This window comes from Podarcis erhardii, assembly GCF_964252035.2.
Source record: "Podarcis erhardii genome assembly, chromosome: 9".
Taxonomy (NCBI): domain Eukaryota; kingdom Metazoa; phylum Chordata; class Lepidosauria; order Squamata; family Lacertidae; genus Podarcis; species Podarcis erhardii.
This window is the reverse complement of record NC_138512.1, coordinates 38301352-38326671: the sequence shown is the minus strand read 5'-3', so window position 1 is coordinate 38326671 and position 25320 is coordinate 38301352. Positions and strand designations below refer to the sequence as shown.

At 38.7% G+C, this 25320-nt stretch overlaps 1 protein-coding gene across 6 annotated transcripts in view; it reads left to right on the top strand.

Moving 5' to 3' along the window:
- Window positions 1-25320, top strand: part of RAPGEF2 (Rap guanine nucleotide exchange factor 2) — a 157749-nt gene that overhangs the window by 81884 nt on the left and 50545 nt on the right. For 3 of the 6 annotated variants that reach the window (XM_081875204.1, XM_081875202.1, XM_081875205.1), the window contains exon 7: window positions 2336-2353. The exons of 1 other annotated variant lie outside the window; for it this stretch is intronic. In XM_081875204.1, coding sequence (XP_081731330.1) covers window positions 2336-2353 — 18 coding nt within the window. Of the gene's footprint in view, window positions 1-2335; window positions 2354-13500; window positions 13645-14024; window positions 14525-25320 lie in introns of those variants that run through there. 2 more of the 6 variants (XM_081875208.1, XM_081875206.1) reach the window with 2 other exon arrangements.

The window sequence follows — 25320 nt, the reverse complement described above, 5'->3', positions numbered from 1 at the left end:
CAATCACTGAAACATTAAGTTCTGTGAATAGCCACTTCTCCTTGAAGCACTATAATCTATTTAGACCATTATTTTGCTTTATCTCTTCTCAGCATGAGAAGTAGACCAGAGCGGGTTGTTTATACTGATGTGACTAATATCAAATTGTTCTAACAAATCTACACCATGCCTTTATCATCTGAGAGAGCATTATGTCTATATTGCTTTAGCCTTCAAATTATAATTATTCTGCATTCTGAGACTGATGGAGAAAAGTCTTCACAGTTCATCACTGTAGCGTAGAATTACAAAATTGCGAACACTGATTTTCAAAATAGAAGAAACCCATATTTGTGTTCTGTGTGCCTAAGTGCTTAAGATGGATGTTTCATTAAAACATTTATTATTATTATTATCATTATCAAAATCATCATCATCATCAAGTATTGTTTCTTACTAATTCACACTATCAGCTGCACATTGCTGGAACTAATTTGGCACCAGTGCTATTCATATTAGCACTTTCCATTATGCAAACAGTATTCTAGTACATAATTGTATGGGGAATTACGACATTTACACATACCTATAAAATTATAAATGTCTTGGGACCAGAGTGTCCTTCTTGGGACTGTATCCTTCTGCATGAAGATGCCTATCAGTCGTCATCTGAAGCCCTGTTCTATTCTGCCACCAAGGGTAATGGTAATGTGAGATTGGGCCTTTCCTTATCTGTGTAGCTTTCTCCTGATAGAGGCTTGACTGGCCGCATCATAAATGGTTTTTGTGTGGCAGTCAATACATTTTTATTTCATCAGGCTTTTAATGAGTTTCAGCTCATAAGTTATATTTGTTTCTTACTTTGTTTTTATTGTAGTTTTGTTGCTTTCACTTTTTTCTAATATTAAGAATTTGTTTTGTTAATCTGAATTGCCTTGAGGAGCAAAAGGCAGTGCCACCATATTTCTATAAATAATAATACTCAGTGTTGTTGTGTGGCAACAAAAAATCCTCACAATCACGTATATTGAGGCTGTGTTGCATATTTAACAAGTATTTTAATAGTTCTTTTCTCAAAGCTCCAGAGAGGTATACAATCAAGGAAAACAAACATTTAAAACTACCATAAGCACCTCAAAAAATATAGTTTCACTGGAAGACTTGACAAACCAGAAACATTTCACAATGTTATGAAAAGGGAACCAGCATCTCCCTATATATTGCTAGTTCACATGATTTATCTTCACATAATTGTATTCCTGAGGTGATATGGAATACAGTTCTTCATGCAGGGAATAAAAGTCTCCCAAAATGACTATGTGAGCTATTCTTTAGTGTTTGTGATTAACTCTGCAGGAACTCAGAGTTCCTCACAATATAAAGCCTCAGGAGTACATAGCCATTTGAGATACTTCATGTGCTCTCTCGGATTTTAAAGTACTCAGGATTTCCCACTGTTTCCTTTCCTAAAAATTAGGAGTTAATTTAATTAAGAATTAAAAAATTCTTGTCAATTTCCGTCTACAATTCCACCTGCAACTGTTAGCACCTAAAGGTTTAACTATGTCTCTTGTTAATTGTCCAAGTTTTTTCTTAGATGTCTTGTGAGATTCTTCAATACTTAGGTGTTTTGCTTGTATGACAGAAGGCTTGATTTTTCAGGTTTTGATGTAATCCCAGCTTTCATTGTAATTTTATTATGAACAATTTACTGAAATCTAATAAGTTGATTTGTGGTGTACTAATATGGCATACATCAGTTTTATGAATGACTAAAAGGAAAATGTTAATTTATGATCATATGTTCCCATTACTCAAAGTTAATCAGTTTGTGGGAAGACGTGCCTCTCCAAACACATGGTAGGAACATGCAAAGAACCTCATTTTAGATATGGTTTTCTCATATGTACCCACAGAGAGTTTAGAGATGCAAGTCTTCCCTTTTGTGCTATACATATCAAGGCAGGAAAACATGGCTGCCAAATAAAATATGAATTTCTTTACAGTGTTATAGTTTCTTTTAGGGTTATAATATGTAGATATACTGATTGAGATAGTATGTGATCAGCTGACTGTGTTTCAAAGACTAGTGTACATAATGACAGAGAAGTGAATATATGTTATGTTTTAAAGGAAAGTGCTTGACAAATACTAGCAATGCTGCTATTATACTGTTGTATGTTAAGTGGCCATATGGGTCAGGGAGAGTATCTACACCAAACTCATAAGTCCATTTAAGAACCTTCCTTACATAATAGCATTAGTTTCATAATAGTACTATATGTTTTGAGCATCTCTGATAATGTTCATCTTTTCCTTTCCTCCTATATGGCATTCATTTCATTTTGGCTCACAGGAATGCACTAAACAGCAGGTATTGTAACTTATGTGTATGGTCCTCTAACCCTTTACACCCTCCCCCCTTTGGAGTGTAACTAATGTTTTAATACTAGTTTGCTGTTGCTAAATTTGTGCTGCATCCATTCTGTTACACTATATGATACACAGTTTACCTTCAGTTAAAATCACACAAACTGAATGTAGATAGAGCCTAGTGACATCACCATTACTTGCATTTCAGTTTTTACCTTAAAAAAATAATAATTCATTCCCTGTGGTGGTGTATTTTGTTGTTAGAAGTCGTCATGTGGTATCAGTATATGACATACAGAAATGATAAAGTACTCACATTGAACAGAACATTCTCCATTTATGTCCTCATTTAATATCCATTACCCAACCAGTGTCTCTATCTTACTTTTTAGCTGTTGCATTTTGAAGCAGAAGTTTGTAGATAATGGCTCTGATACAAGCTGAATATTTGTAAGGCGTAATAATAAATTTGTAATATTGTAAGGGGTACTGTTATAAAACAGATTATTTTGATTCTGCTCTATATTAGTTGCACCTAAAGATACTATAGAAACCACACGTTCCTAAAATACAGAAGGTGTTGAAACACAAAGTGGAATGGAAGCTGGAGGGGAGGGACTTACGGAATTACTTTAATTATTTGTGGCAGTATTTTCACTTGTTTAAAATTTAAACAGTGTGATATTTGTTATGAACTAGCTAGTAAGAGTTAATTTTATGTCACAGAATTATGATTTTTAGACTATTGTAAGCAAGCAGTGAGAAACATGCATAAAACATATAATTATTATGGTTATATTATCCTTCCAGTGCTTTATCTTGCATACAAATTTAAGGTAGTAATAGCATAATCACTATAGCATAACTGTTTTTATTTTAAATTGCAATCATGGTGTGTTTGTGTGAAATTATGACTGCAGTGGCCTCTGAGAATGCCAAATACACAACATCAGAAGGCATCTTACTGGAACGCTGGTTGACAAAAGGATACTGAATGTAATATGTCTCTGTGTGTAATATATGTAGATGCTTTGATGTTTTCAACTCAACATAAATAGAAAAGCTGTCCCTAGCAGGAGAGCACAAGGTTCACTTTGGAGCTTCCTCAGCCCCACTCTTCTCTGCCTCATTTCTCTTTTCATGAATGTTGACACTTTTACTACCTGAATTTTTACTGTTTACAAACATTCTATACTATCACAGCAGTTGTCAATCGCTATTTTCACCCCATTTGCACATGTGGCAGTGAATCCAACACAGTTATGTAAGCATTAGGGGGTATGCGTAGACTGCAACAGAGGTAGAAATCTTCCCTAACCTTCACAGGCCATATTTCACAGTTGTCAATGATGTCAGGTGATGAGCCTCTTTGAAGGCGCACTTGCACCTTCAAAGAGGGTTGCTACAGGAGCAAGAAATGATTTGTATTGAAACCACTGCTAAAATGGAGATGTCCCCCGCCCCCATTCATTTTCGCAGATGTTTCAGTGCAAACCACTTTCTGCTCCTGGGCCAAGATGCTCTTCCACCATTCATCAGCTGATGGTTGGTAGAAGCATGCCATGCTCCATCTAAATAACAGGAGCTCACTTTAAGCTAGTTGTTCCTTTGATACTATGTCAGTGTCTGCATGGTTTGTCAGTAACAGCCTGGTGGGTCAAATAGGGGCCACAATATTTTTAAACCAACCCAGCTCCAGATTCTGGGTCATAGAATCATATAATTGTCGAGTTGGAAGGAATCGCCAGGGCCATCTAGTGCAGCCCCCTGCAGTGCAGGAATCTCACTAGATTATACATGACAGGTGGCTATCCAATCTCTGGTGGGAGTCTGTTTCACCATGGAACAGCTCTTACTGTCAGAAAGTTCTTCCTGATGTTTAGTTAGAATCTCCTTTCTTATAACTTGAATCTATTGGTTCAGGTCCTAGCCTCTGGAGCAGGAAAAAAAAAGCTTGCTTATTGTTGTGACAGCCCTTTAGATGTTTGAAGATGGCTCTCATGTCTCCTCTCAGTCCCCTCTTTATGAGGCGAAACATACCCAACTTCCTCAACTGTTCCTAGTAGGGCTTGGTTTGTCTTTGTAATAGATATGTGTAAGGTGAATTATTTTTTTACTAGTAAGATAGATAATGCATCAGAGACCACTTTTTATATACTGTTCAGCAAAGGTGAAGATCAATATATAAGCTTGACTTCACACCATTAATACAATTCTGTAAATAAAAAATATTAAAAGTAGTAGTTAAATACTATGTTACAGGCTTACCTTGGTTGTCGAACGGAATCCATTCGACTTCTGAAAATGTTTGACAACCAAGGCGTTGTTTCCGATTGGCTTCAGGAGCTTCCTGCACTCAATCGGAAGCTGCAGAAGCCGTGCTGGTCGTTCGGCTTCCAAAGAACCTTTGCAAACCGGAACACTCACTTCCGGGTTAGCGGCGTTCGGGAGCCAAAGCATTCAAGTTGCAAGGCGTTTGGGATCCAAGGTACGACTGTACTATGTTTGCAACCTATGTCTAGCTGTATATCTAAAGTTAGTGGTTTAATATTTAATAGTAGCTTAACACTATTAATTTCATTGGTTTTTCATAGGCTGCACTTTTTAATACTTTCAGTTGTAATATTTCATCCTAACATCTGAAAACCTATAGAGATTAGCAGCATCTGAGGGTAGAAGTCAAAAGTAGTTTTTGTACTAGACAAAATAACCAGGTTCTAAGTATTCCTAAAGTATAATGATTTAAGAACATTTAGGGCTTTGAATTTTTTGATGTATGTCAGGATGGATGGATTCATTAGCTGTAGTGGCATATTTAACTTTGTTTTGCTTACATATATCCTAAATTTATATTTTCACAAGGTGCTTGAGTGACTATTCTTAACTCATAGCCAGTACTGCTTTTTTTTTTATCATATCAGAGTGACAAACGTATGGATAACAACCTGAGATACTGTTACAGTTTCTGTTGCCATTTTGTGTGTGTGTGTGTGTGTGTGTGCGTGCGCACGCACGCGCGCACGCACACACACACACACACACACACAGTTGAAAGAAGTGCACAGCAGTTCAAGGTACTGTGTGGTCTGTTTACCTAAGTTTCAGCTTCTGTCTGAGGATATCTTTCTGTCTCTATACATTACATCATCTTTGCTGCAAACGTGTGTGTCCACTGGGATTTGCTCTTCTTCCATTCCCCTTGGAAGAAGAGCTTGTATTGATGCCATAATTGGACCCATCTTTTGGTTGCTTTGGAAATTCACTGTAATAAGGGTGTTGTGTATCAAGCCATGCTGCATTTTAGGCAATTTAGGTGTCAGTAATATGCCTGCCAGTCTGGGTCCTGTTTCCAATTTGTGAAAATTGACAGTGCTGGGTTGCCTGCCCTGTAAGCTTATAAATCTGTTAAGAGAGTTACTGAGATATTCTTCAATAAGCAGTTTTTGTATCAGGTGGCATTTTTTCTGAATTACTCAAATGTGGAGTTGTGTCACATTAAATGCTAGTGTTAAATGTATGCTTATTTGTTAAGAGAAGATTGGGCAACCTTCCTTGAGAGAAATCCATTTAATAATAGAAAATTGAAACCTGTAAATAAATTCAGTAGAAAATTGAATGACAGACGATTGTTAAAAACTTGGAAAAACATTGAATACTAAAACTTTTCTTCACCACTGGTTTGCTACTAACTTTGCAATATTTGAATATTGTATATACATTATGCTTGGGCATCTTGCATCCTTTTGTAGTTCTAGAGAAGTCAAATTCATGCATCAAAATTTGTTGTTGAGCTGCCATTTTTAATGAGTGGGGGCACTAGTCTGCTATGATTTGTGCAGAGGTAACCAGTCAGTATGTAGTAAATACATTTAATCTGATCACACCTAGAGATAGTGACCTAGAGATGAAATGTCTGTCAATATATGCAACTCCTGACTCTCAGCTCATTCCTGGGAATTAAAGTGCTGGTTTCAACCTGACAAGCCCTAACTGGCTTAGGGCAGGTTTCCTGGAAGATTGCCTCCTGCATAGCCTACTCAAACCTTAAGCCTTGCTCTGGTTGCATGACATCTGATCACTGGCGTTTGTCTACCAGGGAAAGGGCTTTCTTGGCCATGGAACTGTAGCTATGAAATTTAAGTGTTTTCCTGTCTTTTTGGATTCTTTTCCTAAAAAGTATAATGGGGGGGGGGTATCCATGCCATACAAGCTTCCCCTTCTCTGTGGCCTGAACTTTGGGGCTGTATGGGAGGTGCAGGGGGAAGGGGAGGAGAGGAAGGGTAAGTCTTGTCTCACCAGTGGAAGCCTGGTCCACTAGTGGGTGGCCACTATTGGATGTCATTCTCTATTTATAAATGTTTTGTTTGTAAGATACCCAATGAATATTTATTAAGGGTGACTAACTAATCAATCAATCAATCAATCAATCAATCAACCCCTGACTGTTCAAACTCCAAGTATCCATAAGCTTATGATTGTTATAAAAACAACAGCAAAACTCATTGTTCTGATTAAAGCTGTGGACTGCTTACTTTAGACCGATCACATCAGTGTCGATGGCTATGATTCTAAGGAGACTTGACTTAAACATGTCTGAAATAAGTAGCTGCACATACTTAACTGGGACCATAGTTTTGCCACCGCAGAACCCAGGTCCAAGTAGCTGGCCAGTCCTCAAAGCAGCATGTCTGAGAACTGAGGGAGCTTCAGCACTGAAAATGAGGGATGTTATGAGTAACTGTTGGAGCCTGACTTTGATTGAAATCCAGGGAGTTTGGAAGACAAGGCTAAATGGAACATAAACCTTCAGATACCTTGACTGAACTCTTGCAACATCGGCTACTCTCTTGCCACTCCCAGGTCCCCAAGGATACTCCCTTTCCTTCGTCCTGTGGTGTCCTAGCAGAGTAAGGAGCAGTTACAGTGCCCACTCTGTCATTAACTATAGCAGGAGTGGGGAACCTCAGGCCCTCTAAAACAGGAGTGCAGTGGCTGCCTTAAAGAATTTCTCAAAAGCACTGTTTAAAGTAGCCCCCTCTCCTTCAAACGTTCAAAGATAGATGCTTCAAACAGCGCTTTTGGAACCCAGCACTAAGCAGGATCGTTGTTGCAAAGTGTGACCAATCCTGCTAAGCTATGGGCTTGGGTGCACAAGATTGCTACAAGCTCTCTAAACTCTATTCTGCACCTGAGCAGTGCCCTAAGCAGGATTGCCCCTCCCCTCCACATTGGCTGATGCAAAGGAAGAATGATCCTGTTTGTGTGATAGTTCCTTCAGTAATCCATAAATATGCATAAACATCCATAAATATGCAAATTTAAAAATTGAGGGCCACCACCTGTACTAGCCAGGATTGCTTTAATGCTGTTGCTTTTGAAACATTTGAAATGCTCCAAGGTATAACATTTGTAAGATATGTGAACACTTAAGCCTCCTTTTTGAGGTATAATTAAAATAGATTTTAAAGTATTTTTGCAGCTTAAAACTTGTGTGTTTGCATATGGCAGGCTTTTCTAGTTTAGTTATTAAATCCTGCTAACAAAACAGCTGGCATTAGCTGGAATGGCGCAAACACTTCCATAGTTTTCTAATGTTTCTGTTTTAAAGTAGCTATTTAAACAGGAGTCATGGATTAAAAATATTTAATACCTTTATACACACTGCTGCTCTTTTAAGCAGTAGGAAATGTAAATGGAATGTTTTTCTCTAAAAGCTAAGAACAGAATGTGCTATATGACTAACCAATCTGCAATTAAAGCAAGATTGGCAGGTGTCAGCAGCAAACCCAGCTAAGGCACCAATGTGTCTGTGCTCAGTGCTGGGTGTATTAAAGATCTGGATTATGGATTCATCCACAGTAACAGCTCAACAGAATGGTATTTGTACAGATGGTCTGGAACATCAGCAAATGGGTTAACCATGCAGCATATATTGCTAATAGAGGTGGTGAAGATAGAATGTTAACAGGATCTAAGCCTAAACCTAGAGAATCTAAGAAAAATGCACTATAACATTATTTGCAAGTGTAATATTTTAAGGTTAAATAGTAATATATTAATAATAATAAGTCAGGGTAATTATATTTTCCTTTTTACAAAACTGAAAATTTCAAGTGGTATGGGAATAAACTAAAGAGCCATACTCTGGCATCCACATATGATTGCCAGCCTGCCTACAGTTGGCTTTAGTAGTGGATTGGCAACCATGATTCAGATCACATAGTTCTCAATTGCTTCCATTATATCTACTGCAACCACTCAGACCAAGGGGTAATGATGTGCTGAAACCTGCTCTTTTATTTTGCAATTTGAATAGTGTTACTACTCAATTTGAGTAGTGTTACTGTTGCTTGTTACTACTACAGCCCTGCAAAAAGATTAGTTACAAAGAAAGTTACTGAGAGTCATTCTGCTGCTATAGTTGTCCCTGGATATTTTTGTCAACATGTTCATCTTCCAGGTTGGATATAGTACTGAGAAGGCACTTTTTGTTCATAGTTCATCGTTCATAGGGAGAGGTAGTACCCTATTTAATCTCACTGAGATTGTGATGTATTGGTGTCATAGCTGTAGAAGTTGGCAGTACTTTATGGCAATGCAGATGACTTATTCAGTGCATTACACATTGGAAGGGTGGCAATAGGTATAATGGGTGGTTTTCATCACTTACTGGATGTCCTTATTAAGTTTTCACTTGATGCTATTCTGAATCTTCTACCTCCTGTTTGTGTTTGAGACCACAAAGTAAGGTGTTCATAAGTTCACTGCCATCATCACTAATGATGCCCAACCACCACCCTAATTTCATCAATGTTGGATCTTGTACCTGACACTTAGTACTTGCCCACAATGACATCAGTGTATAGTCAACCCACAGGGGTGGGTGGCGCTGTGATCTAAACTACCAAGCGTCTTGGGCTTGCCTATGATAAGGTTGGCAGTTTAAATACATGCAGTGGTGTGGGCTCCCATTGCTCTTTTCCAGCTCATGCCAACCTAGCAGTTCGAAAGCATATCAGCGCGAGGAAGTAAATAGGTACCACTGCGGTAGGAAGGTAAACTGTGTTTCTGTGTGCTCTGGTTTCTGTCACAGTGTTCCGTTGTACCAGAAGTAGTTTAGTCATGCTGGCCACATGACCTGGGAAGCTGTCTGTGGACAAACACCAGCTTCCTTGGCCTGAAAGCAGAGGTGAGCGCCGCACCCCCTGGTCAAATTTGACTTAACCTTTACCATTTTACCAACCAGCAGTGGAACCCATGGAATATATAGTTGCAGTTCAGTTTTATAACTGCCCCAGATGAAAATTTCTCACAAAACGATTGAGAAGCAAGGCTTTGGGTAGCAGAGGGGATGTTGATATATTTTGCTGACAAATTAGACTGCTTGGATAATTGATTTAGCTAGGTTTCTAGTAGCACTTTTGTCTACACTTATCAGGGATGCTGTACTAGTAGATTTCCAGCATCAGCAAGTATTGGACTTGATTACCCTTTCAGGCACCTTCAAACTCCATGATGGAATTATGGTCACTATTTCTGAACTAATTCTTTGTCTCTAATAAATAATTCCATTACGTCATACTTTGCTGACATCTAAGTTTGCATGACACCGATATCATGTCATTAGATAAGAGTAAATTCTGGGAATTGAAATGCAAGTGACATGACATCTGTGTCCATAGGGATTTCATTGTTAGTAAGTTCTGATGTATTTCTAATGAAAAACATAGGTTTGATAACAGAGTAATGGGTATATAGTAAGGTCTTTTAAATTGTATCCTAAGGCTACCTAATTTTTCCAAGCCTGTGTTAAGTGTGTTTGTATTGCTCAGTTGCTTACTACTATTCTAGACTTGGGCCTGTTTTCACAGCTCCAGAGTACAGACATTACATACAGTAGGACAGCTTTTCACAACCTTGTGCTCTGCAGATATATTGAACTACAAATCTTATCAGCCTCAGCCAGCATGGCCAATTGGTTATGGAAGATGGGAATTTAGGTCAAACAATTTGAGTGTTACCAAATAGGGGAGGTTGCTCCAGGGGTCAGCATACTTTTTCAGCAGGGGGCCAGACCACTGTTCCTCAGACCTTGTGGGGGGCCAGACTATATTTTGAAAAAAAGAACGAATTCCTACGCCCCACAAATAACCCAGAGATGCATTTTAAATAAAAGCACACATTCTAGTCATGTAAAAACACGCTGATTCCCGGACCATCCGTGGGCCAGATTTAGAAGGTGATTGGGCCTGATCCGGCCCTCAGGCCTTAGTTTGCCTACCTATGTTCTAAGGTATAGAACTTAAACTTGGGGATGGGGGGCTCATAGAACCTTCCCACGCCATGCATAGAATATACAGAATGAACTAGGTCCAGCTGATTTTTAACATTTAAAGATTTTCCATTTATTTGTAATTTTCACTTGTTCTGCAACTAATTTTTGATCATCCTTAAGTTTTTTCCTTTTGTGGCTTGAGATAATTGACCTCGAAGGTTTTGCACATGGTGGGGGAAGGTGTTCAAGGCTAATGCTATGCATGTCTTGCCAAATCGACAAGTTGTGACTGGGACCTCAGTGTCCCTAGTCCATACTTAGTGAGCCACTTAACCTTTGTGAAGTGAGACTGTATAGCCTTTGTGCTTAACTGCTGAGCAGCATTTCCTAATTTAAATCTAAACGTGCTGCTTTCAGTGACCTTGGTAAACATTTGTTTTCTCCACCTCTCTGTGGGTACCTTAGGGCATTTGAAAATGACTTCTGCTAGTTCCACATACCTCAGGCTGCTGCCACATGAGCCTAACACATTTTTTATTGCAGCTCAACAGTAGCCAGGTAGTCATGGAATCAAGCCTTTGCACCTGCGGAGTCTTGTCATAAGTCGGGCTATCAGAACAAAATGTGAAGAAGGAAGGAGAAAAAGAGGATAAGAAACCAGAATATGGGAACAAGAAAAACCCCCAAACAAACAGAGAGCTTTTGTCTACAGGGCTGTGCCTTCCAATCCAGTGAGGAAGTAGTAAGAGCTTAGTGAGTCAGACGACTTGCTGCAGCTTGCCAGAAGAAAGCCCAGCAGCTGTGTGAGAGCTCTTCTAGATAGGTTTTGTGTTGCTCTGTGATTAGTATATCTGAGCTGTCTTCTTTTGACAGCCATAGCACATGGTGGGAGAAGCAATTGCCACACTTCCTCACATCCCACTTCTGCTTTTCCTAGTAGGTATCACTGCAGAAGGAAGCTCAAGCCTTACCCACTATAAACTACTGCCTGTGGCACTTGTGACTTCAGAAATGTTAGCCACATTACCACCAGTGTCATGTGTCCACTAAAATCTAGAGACAGAAGTGTTCTGGGCATGGCAGCAAAAGGAAAAGATGCAATAAGAAAACCATTGTTGGGGAGGGTGCTTCCTAGATATTAAGAACCAAAGAGTCCAGAGTAGGGCGTTTCCTCATTTGCTTTCTTTTATATGTTTAAAGGGAAAAGATTTGCAGTCGAAATAAACAGTGATGGTGGGAGGGTGACAAACGTATCCACGTTTGTTCTTTGGCTACAGCTAAAAATAAATTTGAAGACCACTGCTTCAAATGAGTGCTATCAGCTCCCACAATACTGTAAAATGCTTTCAAAAATACTCTTGCACGTGTGAATACACATGCATAAATGCAGTTTTTCCATAGTCGAACCCTGAAGAAAAACCTACGGTCCCATATTAGTCTTATTCTAGATTTTAATTCTAAGGAAACATATTTTAATGTGTGTTTTAAAAAGAATACGGGACAGATTATTATGGTATACACAAGCCTAAAAATGAATGATCCAAAACTTTAAAATATGGTTTAGTGGTGGTGCTTGTTTTTATTTTTTAAAGAATTCTATGGCTTTATAAAAATAGACTTTTAGAGAATCACCTTTTGGTCTGCCAAGTGAGCTTTGACCTGCAGTCACTACAGGAAAGCATTACTGTATGACAGATTAAATTAACCAACTGAGAATGCATGTGTCTGGTAGAAACAGCTGCAGCCTCTGTCTCTGGCACTTTTCTATATTGTTCATAAATATATGTTTAAAGTTCTTGTCGTCTGTTCGATTTTTGCTACTGTAGTAGCAGAAATGAGCATTCTTTCCCTGCCTTTCTCTCCCAAGTTGTGTGAATACATGGGCTTGAATACCAGGAATGCATTGTAAGTGTAAAAAGGTCAGATTTTCATGATAAAAAATTGATGGCAAAAAGTCTTTCTTATTTTTCTCACTGGTGACTTGCATAAAAACATCGTGGAAGGGTGTTGCTTGTAATGTAGCAGGGTTTTGTGCTTTTTTTTGCTGGAGTATGCCCTTCAGCTTAGTTCATGTGCCATAATGCTGTGGTGACAGAGCTAGTTTTACATGGGAGTGGCTAGGTTAATTTCTCCATTTTAAAAATGAAATACTACCTTCAAGAGACATGTTGTATCTGTACAAATTTAGAGCCTGCCTGCCTATTCCAGTGCTGTATTCTGTGAACTGTACACCTCTTTTAATGGAAACTACATGTTTGACCTGTGTGGCAAACTGCAGACATTATTTAAACAAATTTCAGCGCAGGATTGTGAAAATTCACAACTATGCACCTTTCAGTTACCTAAGCCTGAACAGTATCATACCTGTGTGCCCATGAAAGCTTGTCAAGTATGCCATTATTAAGCAGTTGATAGAGATATTTACAGCTTTGCCGCAACATTATTTTTGGGTGGGGGAGGGTGGGGGAGGAGGTGGCAGCAAACACCATTGCTTTATATTCACCTTGGTGAAAAATGATATTTAGTTCGGAGCCTGTTCAAGTAAGTCTTTCTCCTTATTCCCACCCTGCCTTCAGTGGTATTCATTGGAGCCAGCAATCAATGGATTCCTTCCCCTTTGGGATTTGCTTGACCTACAGAAGCTGACATAATACAGGCAAGCGCTTGTTACTCTATCTGAATTGTCCATCTGTACCTTAATGAGTGAAATAGTTAAGCAGCCGAGGGGGCAAGCCGCAAGGAATGTGTCTTCCATTTGAGTTGAATATTTCGATGTATAGGGGGAGAGGGAGGGAGGCAGAGAGAGAGATCCACTTACATCATTAGAACTGCATTGAGTGTGCCTGTGTGCAGGTTAAGAGACAGACTACAGTGTCTTTGCTTTCTGCAGGAAGCAGCAATGCCGTTTGTATCCTAAGAGGAATTTTTTATTTAGAAAAGGAAGCGTTCTTTCTACCCAGGAAATGGCTTTCCTTGTGCGTTGCTATGCCAACTGCCTGCAGCCATGGTCTTCCAAAGTAAGCACAATAACGTAATTATATTGGCGTATTACATTCAGACTCATGATTCTCTAGGTTTTTCTCTGTGTATGTGCCTTTGGTGTTTTTGGTTTTTTTCTTTTTGGTTTTTTCCCCTTAGTGACTCTCTTGATGGTAGGCATGGTTTCCTTGAATGTGAGGGACAGGCATCATTAAATTAAATGTCCGTCAATGTCATGCCGCTTGGATTAATTGTGTGAACTTGGTTAGTTGAGTGGAACAGAGATCACTGGTCACCCTGTCAGCATCATTAGCAGCCAGAGGGGAGGTCCCTATTCACATGCTCTGCCCTGATTTTTTATTTTTTTTTAAGGGGGTGAGGGGCTCTTTATTACTGTGATTGCAAATTAAACAGGAGTATTAACAATGCTTGGCTGAATGCAGGAAGCTGGTTCCCGCACCCTTACTAATATAATACTGTATTAAGCTTTTTTGAGGGAGTCTGTGTGCAGTCAGCCATTTTAGCTTTTCTCCCCCCCCCCCCCTTTTCCTCCCTTTCGCTCTCAGGGAATGCTCTCGTTCTTGTAGAAGAATGCTGGATATGTATGGTGTTGCCAGGCACTTTACATCCTTGCACGCTTAAGACTTCGAGTGTTATAAAAATGGAGACAATTGCTGCTGTTTGGATTGCTTTTCTGCACTACAAGTGTGAGAGATTTTGTGAACGGCACTTTGAGCTCTTGGCTTGGTTTTTCCCTTGGTTTTTGTTTGTTTAGTTTAATGCAGTAGAGGATGATTTGCTATCCATGAGAAATTGGTACATGATGTGTAAATTCAGTTCAGCATATGTTTGTTCATTATGAAACCTCTTGCAATCCCAGCTAACCATGGAGTTATGGGCCAGCAGGAGAAACATTCAGTAAGTATAGCAAATTCTCCTTATTTTGGGAACAGGCTTTCGTTAAATTTCATTTTAAATTGTAACTGCCTGTATACATGCTCATTTTGCTTTGATTGTGGATATAATGGGGCTGTTAAATTGTAGTAGAACAACAGATGCCTGCCGTGGTGTCAGTTGTGATTTAATACTTTGGTATTTCATGTTTTAAAATATGGAAGTTGCTTGCTTCTAAACAGAGAACTTTGAAATATTATACTTTGTATAGAGTATGTTTCAGCTAACTTCTGACTTGAAAAGAAATACAAAGTTAAGATTTCTTGAAGGCGTATAGTGATGTCGAATACTTCTGTAACCAATATTATCCTGTATTTGCATGAAAGGTCTGTGTCATTTTGGTTTGGCATACCATGACCAACTTAAAAAGCAGTAATGTTTAACGAAAATGGGAACAATTTAAAAGGAGCAAGCAATAAATGCTAGCCCTTTTAATTAATCCCACGGGCCAACTACACCTCTGTCATGCTGTAATCCCATAGGAAGGTACTGTTCCTTGTTTGTGAAAATAGCATTCATAGGCAAAATAGAAAATCTTTAGAAGTGTGGGCCTTGAATGCCAAAGATTTCAGGCCACGATCTAGAGAGCTGTTAGGTGTACCCAGCTGGGCATCTGTCTTTTTTGTTTTTTATTTGAATGGCAGATTCCCCCCCCCCTTCCCTGCCCCACCCCCAATGCCGCATTGATCAAACTGCTTTGGAAATTCCCCTGAATTTCTAAAGCAGTTTGCCATGATGTGCAGGAGGCTGCTGCTTGAGAAATAGAGGTCAAAAACCCCTTTGGGTGGTGCCAGTCTTCTTGCATGGCTGTCTGAATTGTGGCCTAGATTTGTTTTTTAAGTCTTACAAAACCATTAAAAAATATAAAACTGTATACTAACTCCTCAGGCATTACTATTGCATAAATATTTATGGCTTACCAGTGAATTCTGTTAATTTTTGTTGTTGAGAAGTGTGCAAGTGTGGATTTTGCAAATTATTATTATTATTATTATTATTATTATTATTATTATTATTATTATACACTCTGTCATCCCAGGGTGGGTTGCAACAATTAAAACACAGTGTTAAAAAGAGCTTAAAACAACTTGCAATCACAAAAATAAAGCAGGCCCTAAAATATACATCTCAGGCCTGGGTACCAAGGTGTGCAGACATGCTTCACTCTTCAAACTACTTGTTTTTTCTTAATCCTCATGAAGTCACACTGGGACTTATATGAAGCAAGAAGTTTTTGACACGTGAGGTTGTGCAGAAGTGTGCATGAAAGTTTCATACATGTGAGATGGAGACATATGTGACTTTTAAAATTTGTGTGCGGGCATACAATATAATATTTAGGTCATGAATCAGGTGGTTGTTAACATTACAAAAGTAATTATACAGTGACTTTAGATGTGTGAAACAAACATTTAGATTATTCAAGATCTTAGGTAATCATTCTCTGCCCTGAGTTGTTGTAAGACCATTCCACCCCAAACACAGCATATTAGTGTAGGGTGAAAAACTTAATGAGTGGCATTCATTTGGTGCCCTTGCACTCACAGAAGGACTTTTAATTCAATTGATGCCTCCATTAATGGAAGAAGAGGGGAGGGGCTTTTTTTGCCAGTATCTCATGCATCCCCCAGCTTGAGGAACATTCCATAGCAAGGTAGAAAGTGGTATGGAGGTCCATAAAGGGAATTGCAAATTGGTGCAAATCACTTCACCTCCCTTTCAGTAAGCGGAGGTGCCCACTGGATCAAAAGCTTTTTCACAAGTGCATGGGCACCACTTGGATTCCACCTAATGAGATTATACAGTCCTCAGTGAACTGATGGAGGTGAGCTGGAGAAATGTCATGCTCTGGATTCTATCTATCTGTGAAGTCAAATTTCAAGAACATGGCACCCTTGTTTTGGAACTTCTTCATGAATAAGCAGTTGCTAGATTCTAACTCTTATTATTTTAGAAGTGTGAAAACATTTTTTATTTAGACACATGTGTGTGATAATTGCTGCTGGTTCTGTCCAAGCAGCTGTTTAACTTCCTTTTTCTGAGCTGTATTGTTTTTAATGTGTTTAATAAACTGTTCTCTGTTTCATGGCATTATCTACTGTTGTCAGCCATCAGCTTCTTGAAAGCGGAAAGAGATTGGAAATAAATATTATAAATGGACATTAGTAGAAGCCAGCTGAGGAGCATTGATTCCCCCTGCCCTCATGTAAATTGGTTGCTGCAGGTTCATATTTTGAGGAGAACCAATAAGTGGAGGAGAACAGCTGTGGTTTAGAATGAGATAAAGCACAAGCCTAGGTTCAGATGTAATACTAAGCCAAACCATGGTTTAGCTCTCAGGAGCATGGCACCAGCAAGACTAGGGAAGGACTAAGGCTGCATTGATTTTCTAAATATATACCAGCACAATTTCTCATTCAAACTTAGACATGGTTGAACAGGGACAGTAATGAAATGTTACCTATCTATATCTTATCTATCATCTATCTATCTATCATCTATCTATCTATCATCTATCTTCAACTAAGTTTTAATCAGTCTCATTGAAATAAATGACCATGGTTAGGTTAGGTCCTATAAGTTCAATAAGCCTACTCTGCGTAAAACCTAGTTGAATACCACCAAGGTGTTTATTGTCTGAATCTATATTAATAGCCATGCAACTTATTGAACTGGAATTAGCAATACTACTATTTCTTGATTTTCTAAATGCTCTATTTCATTTTACAGAATATTTGTAAATTGCTACTCTAGGTTGAGAATTTAAACTCTGGCCTTGTAGAGTCTGTCATGTATGCCCAAATACAGTCGGCTTAATTTTCCAAATTATCAAACTAGTAAACTATTCTGTAATTATTTGTATCTTCTTAACCTTATCCCAGTTGGCTAGTGGATGGTTCAGGTCCTGCAATCCTGTAAACATGTTTGCCATTGTTAGTGGCCTTTTCCCTGGTTGGTTGGTTGGTTGGTTGGTTGGTTGGTTAGTAGTAACAATCTTTAAGTTAGTTAGTTGCTAAACAGTTTGTTTTTCTGAGGGGAGGGGTAAGAACTTCTTTAAGGGAAACTAGTAACATACCCTTAAATGGTCTACTAGCACTGAATTAACACATTCCCCCTTCCATTATTTGTGACATACATGACACTCATTCAAATAAGAATTTTTGTCCTATAGTAGTTTGGAAGGTAATATGGATATTAAACTGCTCTCAGGCACCCAAATATTAGTGGCACTACTTTTTGCCATGTAAAAGCAGCACTCTCATGGGCCTTTCCTGCAGGTGTTTGGATGCAAAGAGAGAGAGAGAAGCTTGGTGACACAGCTCTTTGGAGTTTTTTGTTTGTTTAGCAAATTGTTTAGCTCTGTTTTGAACAGATGTGGAGAAACCTTTTCATTCTGAGGGCCACATTCTCATCTAGACAGACTTCATGCCAGAGGAGGGTAAAGGCAACACTGGGCAGAGCAAATTTTATCCTTGTACAGTAGGCACATGCGTTCGCACACATGCACACACACAATCTTCCATCCAGAGAAGTAAGAGGCATTATCAGAGTTCGAGGACACATTCCTTTCAGGCAAAAATACCCAAGGAGAACATGAAGCAGGACTGTGGAGAGAGTTTGGCTCTTGGGCCATAGGTTCCTCACACTGATTTAAAACAAACTAGTCAAGTTAAACTGTCTCAAAGCAACTTTGCAATGATTGTGCCACTTGGTTTATTCATAATGCCAACAGAAAAAAGAGATGGGTGGCACCTAAGGGACAAGAAGCTTCCCTTCCCACCAAAGAGGAATCTCTGAAGACCCGGAACACTGCTGGAAGCAAAATAATATCGTATTCCCTATTATTTCAGCATGTCTGCCTCTTCAGGAGCCAGCAGATCTTATTCCACATTGCAGTTCACTTAGAATGCATTGTTTTATGCATGTTGTTACAGGGGTGATGAGCTGAAATGCATTGGACATAGTATGCTGTAAAATAAAATTATTTTGCCTTCCGCAACCTTTTGAGGTTTCACCCTTTTTAGCCTTACGTAATGCTTCTATCGTTTATATACTAATGCTCATGCAAGTTTGCTTCAGTAAATTTGCATTATATTGTCTTGGGAATACAAAACTAAGCTATTGTATGTTAGTGAGCTGAACTAATCTGCAATGATGTAAAATGTTGGTGGGGTTTTTAGGTATGCAAAATTGTGAACATGTGCATTTACGTGGCAGAGGGGATGGGACTCCCCCCCCCCCCGGCCTGGAAGAACAAATATTGGAAGTTCAGACCAGCGTGAGGTAACTGCCTCAGGTGGCAGGTGATGGGAGGCAGAGAGAAGCAATGCATGTTGAAGGACAGAGCAATGTGTGCCTCACAGCCTACCTGCAATTCCCTAAGTGAGTCTGTTGCCTTCAGGTGCACTGTCCTGTTGCCAGTGTTGATGTCAGTAGGACAGTGCACCTGAAGGCAACAGACTCACTTAGGGAATTGCAGGAAGGCTGTTAGCCAACCCATTTACTCATCTCTTCTTTCCCCCTGCTACCAAAATACAGTCTCACATACTTCTAATCTGTTGATTTGGCAGTTAGAAAGGCATGCTATCTCTTCCCCATGGCTGCTATGCTTTTTGTCTTGGAGGTTGCAGAGTATTAGGTGGACAGAAAGCATGGAGAGAGGGACAGACCTAATTCCCCTTTCCATGTACTGCTGCTACCACTGGATCTTGGGGGTGAGGGGCAGACAGGAAGGATGTCTTGGTAGTAAGGGGGGCAGGTGGGTAGGTGGTGCACAAACTTACTTGGTTTTTTTAGCACAGATTTTAATTGAACTGGAAAATATGTGGGCTTGAAGAACTATCATCTCTTTCTGAGCCCAAACATGAAGAAGTTCATTGGGATTTCTACTCTTAACATCATTCCTTATAAATGGCGGGTCTTCAGACCTCCTTATACATTGTGTTTGAACTCTGGTGTGCTTCCAAAATAGTTTGTTGTAGGTAGGGTGAGGCATCTGTTTAGGAAGTCGAAAGCTTCATTGACCCAGGTAGTCACAGTGTCCTCAGTTGTGGCTAAAACTGCTAAATAGATTTATGCAGCACTGTGGGGTCATTCTGGGTGGCTGTCTGCTCTCTGCTCTTCAGGTTAGGTTTCCACAGGATGGCTGCTTCTTTCAGATTCAGCTGCTGTTGAGTGGAGTTTCATGGGAACCTTCTCTTAGCTTACTCAATTAGTTCACAGCCACATTAGCAAGTTCAGGGGCACCTATGATCCAAACTACTTTCAACATATAATTTTATTGCAGTCATCTGCATACATTTATGGCTAGCTCATTAAAGATGACCCAGAAGCTTTGATTAGTTCAGAGCTCAGCTGGTTTAATTCTGATGGGTACAGACAAAGAATTTAATACTCCATCTACAACTACATTGAGTTGTCAATGACTCAGTTGACTGAGCTAGTTAAGAGACCTCACAATAAAACCTATGCATCAATTAACATGCAAATAAGGTCAAATAGGTGTATTGTATGTTATGGAAAGTAAGGCCACATTGATTTAGGTAAGATATTACCTCATGTCTTCATTTCTCTCGACAGGAATTTAGCTACAGATCCTGTAATACTCTTATTTGTATCAGAGAGAAGAGAAATGTAATGTGCAGGCAATCTTCAAAGATACAAAATGGTTACTGGATCAATAAACTCTTTCCGGAGACCTCTATAAAAGTTACAAAACATGGATGAAGGTTCTATTTCTTCTGAGGAAGAAAGACATCACTTATAAGAGTAGGGTGTTACCCTAAATCTCCTCTCCATAAGAGCTGAAGGTATCACACTGAAACATGCAGGATAGGAATGCCCTCCTGTATTTTTTTATGCTTAAGTTCAGTGGATATTTTGTCTGAGAATTAACAGATGTACTGGAAATGCCAAATACCAAAGCTGAACAAGTCGTCTTGACTATCGAAAATAGGTTTTGGAAGCCTATTTATTTAATAAAAGATCTAGCTTGAAGCTGTGACAGAGAAACCGTAACACAATTTTTGTTACTTAGCAACTTCATCTATGTACTTGCAAACTGGTCTACATGAACCGAAGATAGGTAGCTGTGTGAGATAATAGGGGGATATTAGCACTGAATTTTTGACTCTGTAGCAGGGGCAAGAAACCTCTGGCTTGTGGGCCTACATGGGTCTGCTAGGTCTTCCTATTTAGCCTATGAAGACACTTCAGCCAAGACACAACTACTTCCCCTGCATCTGATGTTAAATATGGCATCAGATTGTGGTGCATGTAAATACCTGGTTCATCTGAAGGCAGCCCTGTTCAGGGAAGTTTTTAATGTTTGATGTTGTTGTTGCTTTTACTGTTCTTTGTTGGGAGCCGCCCAGAGTGACTGGGGCAACTCAGTCAGATGGGCAGCATGTAAGTAAGTAAGTAAGTAAGTAAGTAAGTAAGTAAGTAAGTAAGTTATTATTATTATTATTATTATTATTATTATTATTATTATGTGTTTACATGCAACACAGCTTTGTGCAGAGTGCTGTGCACAGTGGTTTGCATGACTTGACAATCATCTGTGTTGAATCTTGTTGAGTGTTTTGCAAGGGGCTTCACAATACCCAGCAATCAGTTGATCATTGGTGTCCATGCGGGCAAAAAGAGTTACCCAACATCATTGTGATAGCCCGGGACTGACTTATGGGAAGTCCCCATTCACCTTTGCAACTTGGTTCCTGAAGGGTGGGGGAAATAATTATCTGACCTTCTAGTCAGAGCTAATCTCTGTCTCCTCTCTTCACTCTAGAATTCAAATCTCATCTCTAAGCTCAGGACTGCTGCTGATGCTACATAGTTTGGGACACCAAACATAGCCCTTAAGAGCCTTGAACAAACTTTTTCAACACTTGAATTCAAAATCAAAATCTGAACACCATATAAGAGTTGGGCTAGCAATTTGGCAGTTAAAACTTATCATGCTGAATAAATATAACACATCTCTATAGTGCACAAAAATGTTGAATCACAATCATGCGTTATGTCATTGGTACTCTATTTACTTCTGAACTCAACTTAAGATGCTATATTTACCTTAAAAATTCTTAACTGGTTTGGGCTAAATACTTGAAGGAATGTCTCTTCTCATATCAGTAAACTCATGTCTTAATTTTAGATTATCTTTGCCTGTTTAGGTTTTAATTGTTGTTGATGCATTATTGTCCTTTATATTTATTTGTTGGTTTACAATTGCATCTATATTTTTCTGAATTAGCTGTTATTTGCTCTTTTCTATACTATCCTGAATCTTTTAAAGGGTGGTTTTTAAATAAATAGATACATGGAAATCAATGTCCTTGCCATTTTCCTTGGCAGAGGATGTTTGCCAGACAATGTTGTTCTGCTAGACATATACTAAAAAAAACAGGCAATGCAATGCATTAATGAACAGATTTGTGTTCCTCCTACTTTTACTACTACAGGAAAGTAGGAAACTCATTGTAGATGTAGGAAAAATATTTGGTGAGATAGTATTTTTAAACTAAAACAAATTTGCCTAGTTTTTACTTAACTTCTGCCAGAATTGATAATCTTAAAAACATACCTATATTCACAGCTCCTTTTCAAATAGCCAATGGTAATGCCAAGGCACCATCCATCTCAAATTAGGGACATTGACAGCAATGCTCAGGTACCTTCCCTGCACCACTTGGGTAGTTTTCAGACAGAGGAAAATGATGCTCATATCTCTGTACAATTACCCTGCATATGTTACTCAGAACCCAACTAAGTACATAACCATCAACTACAGTCATTTTCAGCAAACAGTAAAGCAGCCATGATGGATCAAAATGGATGAAAGAAAATAAGCTTTGCAACATTTTGACATGCTTTTGCTGATTGGGAACTTTTGCTGATTCTCAGTAGTCATGTGAGCAGTGCTCGAAACTCCCATTGTTCTAGGCACATCTTGCAACAGGGAATTTCATTAGCATGAACAGTTTCTGAGCTCTGAGCGCAGTACTGCGCTTAAGATTTCAGATTAAAATTGCAGAGTAGAAGGAAAGGAGGACCTTTTTCTGCCTCCCCACTTCAGCTACTCTCTGAAGACTGGAGAAGATACCCTCTTAAGAATATTAGGGGGGTGGGAGGTGAAGGCCTAGACTATGTGAAAAATTAGTATTTTAGCTGCAGTTCATTCATTTTCAGCTTTGTATTTTTGTTATAAAAAAGTGCTTAGACATTCCATTGTTGCACCCATAACCTGGACTTAAGGTGCCATTTAGCTTTTAGCTTTCATATCTCAGTTTCTAACACTGCATGTGAGATGTTAGCATCTAAGATGATGGTAAATTTAAAAACAGCATCCTACTTTTACAAAGAAACTTTCTCCCCAACTCCCTCTACTTGCTGTCTGTTCAACTTTGCTTCATGTGTTTTCACTCAGCTGAAACCCACAGGATCCTGGCTCACAGCCATGGATGGGTAACTGAACTTTATTCCAAAATGCTAATATGTGAGAAATTCTGTTTCACAACTAGATGGACTGGAATAAGTCAAATCATCAATTAAGAAAGGAAATAAACTCTGATGGATTGCTTTGTTAAAGCTATTTTAATGTTGTTCTTATACAATTCTTAGTATATTTTATTTTTGCAGTACTACATTGTTTTTATGTTCCTGTGCTGTGATTCAAAGTTCAGAGTATATTTATCTTCCAAATAAAGATAATAATATGCTTTGAAAGAAGCACTGGACACCAATAAGCTGACTGATTCATTTTAGTTCTAGTCTTGAGTCTGTGGTCTTTATTACTGGTTATGTTTAATCCCCATTGAACTGAGTTGCTAATGAGCAAATTTTGACCCCTGGTTAAAGGGCCCAATTAACTTTGGTGTGTTGGCCAAGAATTGGCTGATAAACACTAGTGTTTATGGGATCTCCAGATTAACAACAGATGGCCATCAGGGGTACTGTAGCTTTCAACTTGGTAGGATCCAGGTGACCTGTGGAGCCTATAATATATTTACCTGTTCACGCAGACTGTTGAGGCTGGCCTACAATAGCATGCTTGGATGCCCTGCCTACAGTGCAAGAATTAAAAGAGGCTAGAGAGGCCCTTTCCTATTTCCATCCACTGTTAGATTGTTGCAATCTAAATTTAGAAACTTTTTAATGATAAGAAATACAGGTATGTTTTGAATTTAAAATGCAGAGCTATTTATTGATAAATAAATTTATTTCAAAGTGAGATTTACAAAATAAGTTATTTGCTGCAATTTTAGGGTGGTATTGAACTAAGTTTTACTCAGATGAAACCCATTGAAATTAATGAACATAACTAAGTTAGGTCCATTAACTTCAATGGGTTTGAGTAAAACTTGGTTGAATACCACCCTTAGCTTTCCCTTGTAGTTGCTCCTTATTTATTTAAGATTTTAATTGTTAATACCTCTGTAGATTGCATAGAATAACTCGATGGGATACCAGTTGGAGCTTTTTAATGCCTTTTCACGGTCCAGCAGCTTCGGCCAGGAACTCCCTTTCCCAGCAGATCTGATTATACTGCTTCCACCTCATTTTTCAAACATCACCTGTCGCTTTTTAGAATGCTATGATACCTGCTCACGTCGTCACTTTCTCTTTGTAAAGGCATTGGAGGATCTCAAAAAAGCTCTGTTAATGACTTTTTGAGATGTGGTTCATAACATTTATCTTTATGTTTCCCACTGTAAAATATGACTTTATAATACCTGGCCAATAAGGAATTTTTTACAATACTGTAATACATAGAGACAATTGCTTGATCTCAGGATTCCAGGGAGATGATTAATTGGAAACCAGTGAATAATAAATCACAAGAAACAGATTACTATACACAAACTCAGATGCAATAATCCAGCACAGAGGTTGGGAGCTGCTTAACTCCATTTGATTGTAGCTGAACATGTGCACTTGAGTATAAGAACTCCTCTAATACCCTAGAAGTAGTTGATAGGAGAATTCTATGGTTCCTATGGTTTTTATGTTTGCTTAGCATCTTATATGTTGAAAAATTAATAGGTTCCATTTAGCATAGGCAATCAGTTGTATGAAGCAAGTGGTGGTGCCAGTAAAGGGTACAATGACAAGAATAAAGGTCTTTTTAGCCAGTGAGGTCAAGACCCAAAATTAGCCATTTTATTTGACAGCCATAGCCTGACAATCATGCTATTTACTTTACACGGGTTCTAGTCTTCTTTTGGAAGCTTGGAACAACTTAAATGTGGCTTCCTGTTGTTTTCCAGCCTAGCATCAATCAAACCATACTTGTTTAGCGTCAAAGCAGCTATAGCAACAGGTACTCCTTGATTTCATCAGGCACTTTAGAAGATTGTTCTGTAAAGTTGGAGTAAGTACAGGAAAAGTTTTAGTCCCTGCTAACTTATTTCACATAGGGCACCAACAATTGATACTAATGCAGTTGTTGTAATACTTTGTATCTGAGATCATTTTTTATTCTAACAAATCATCTAGATTTGTTGTCTTAAGTTGCCTATTTCCAGATATATTATGAATCTTGAATGTGTGTGTGCGTGCATGCGCGCGCACACACACCTGACTTGTAACTTAGTTTTTCCTTGACCCATGAAGTTGTTGTTGGAAATTACCCTTATTTCTGTAATATATGAACAAAAACTATGAAATAATACTTATTATGTAAATGAGCAGTTTAGTTAGTGTGTCCACTGATCTTTATGGGTAGCATATTTCCCCACAGTTTGTTTGTAGAGTAGATG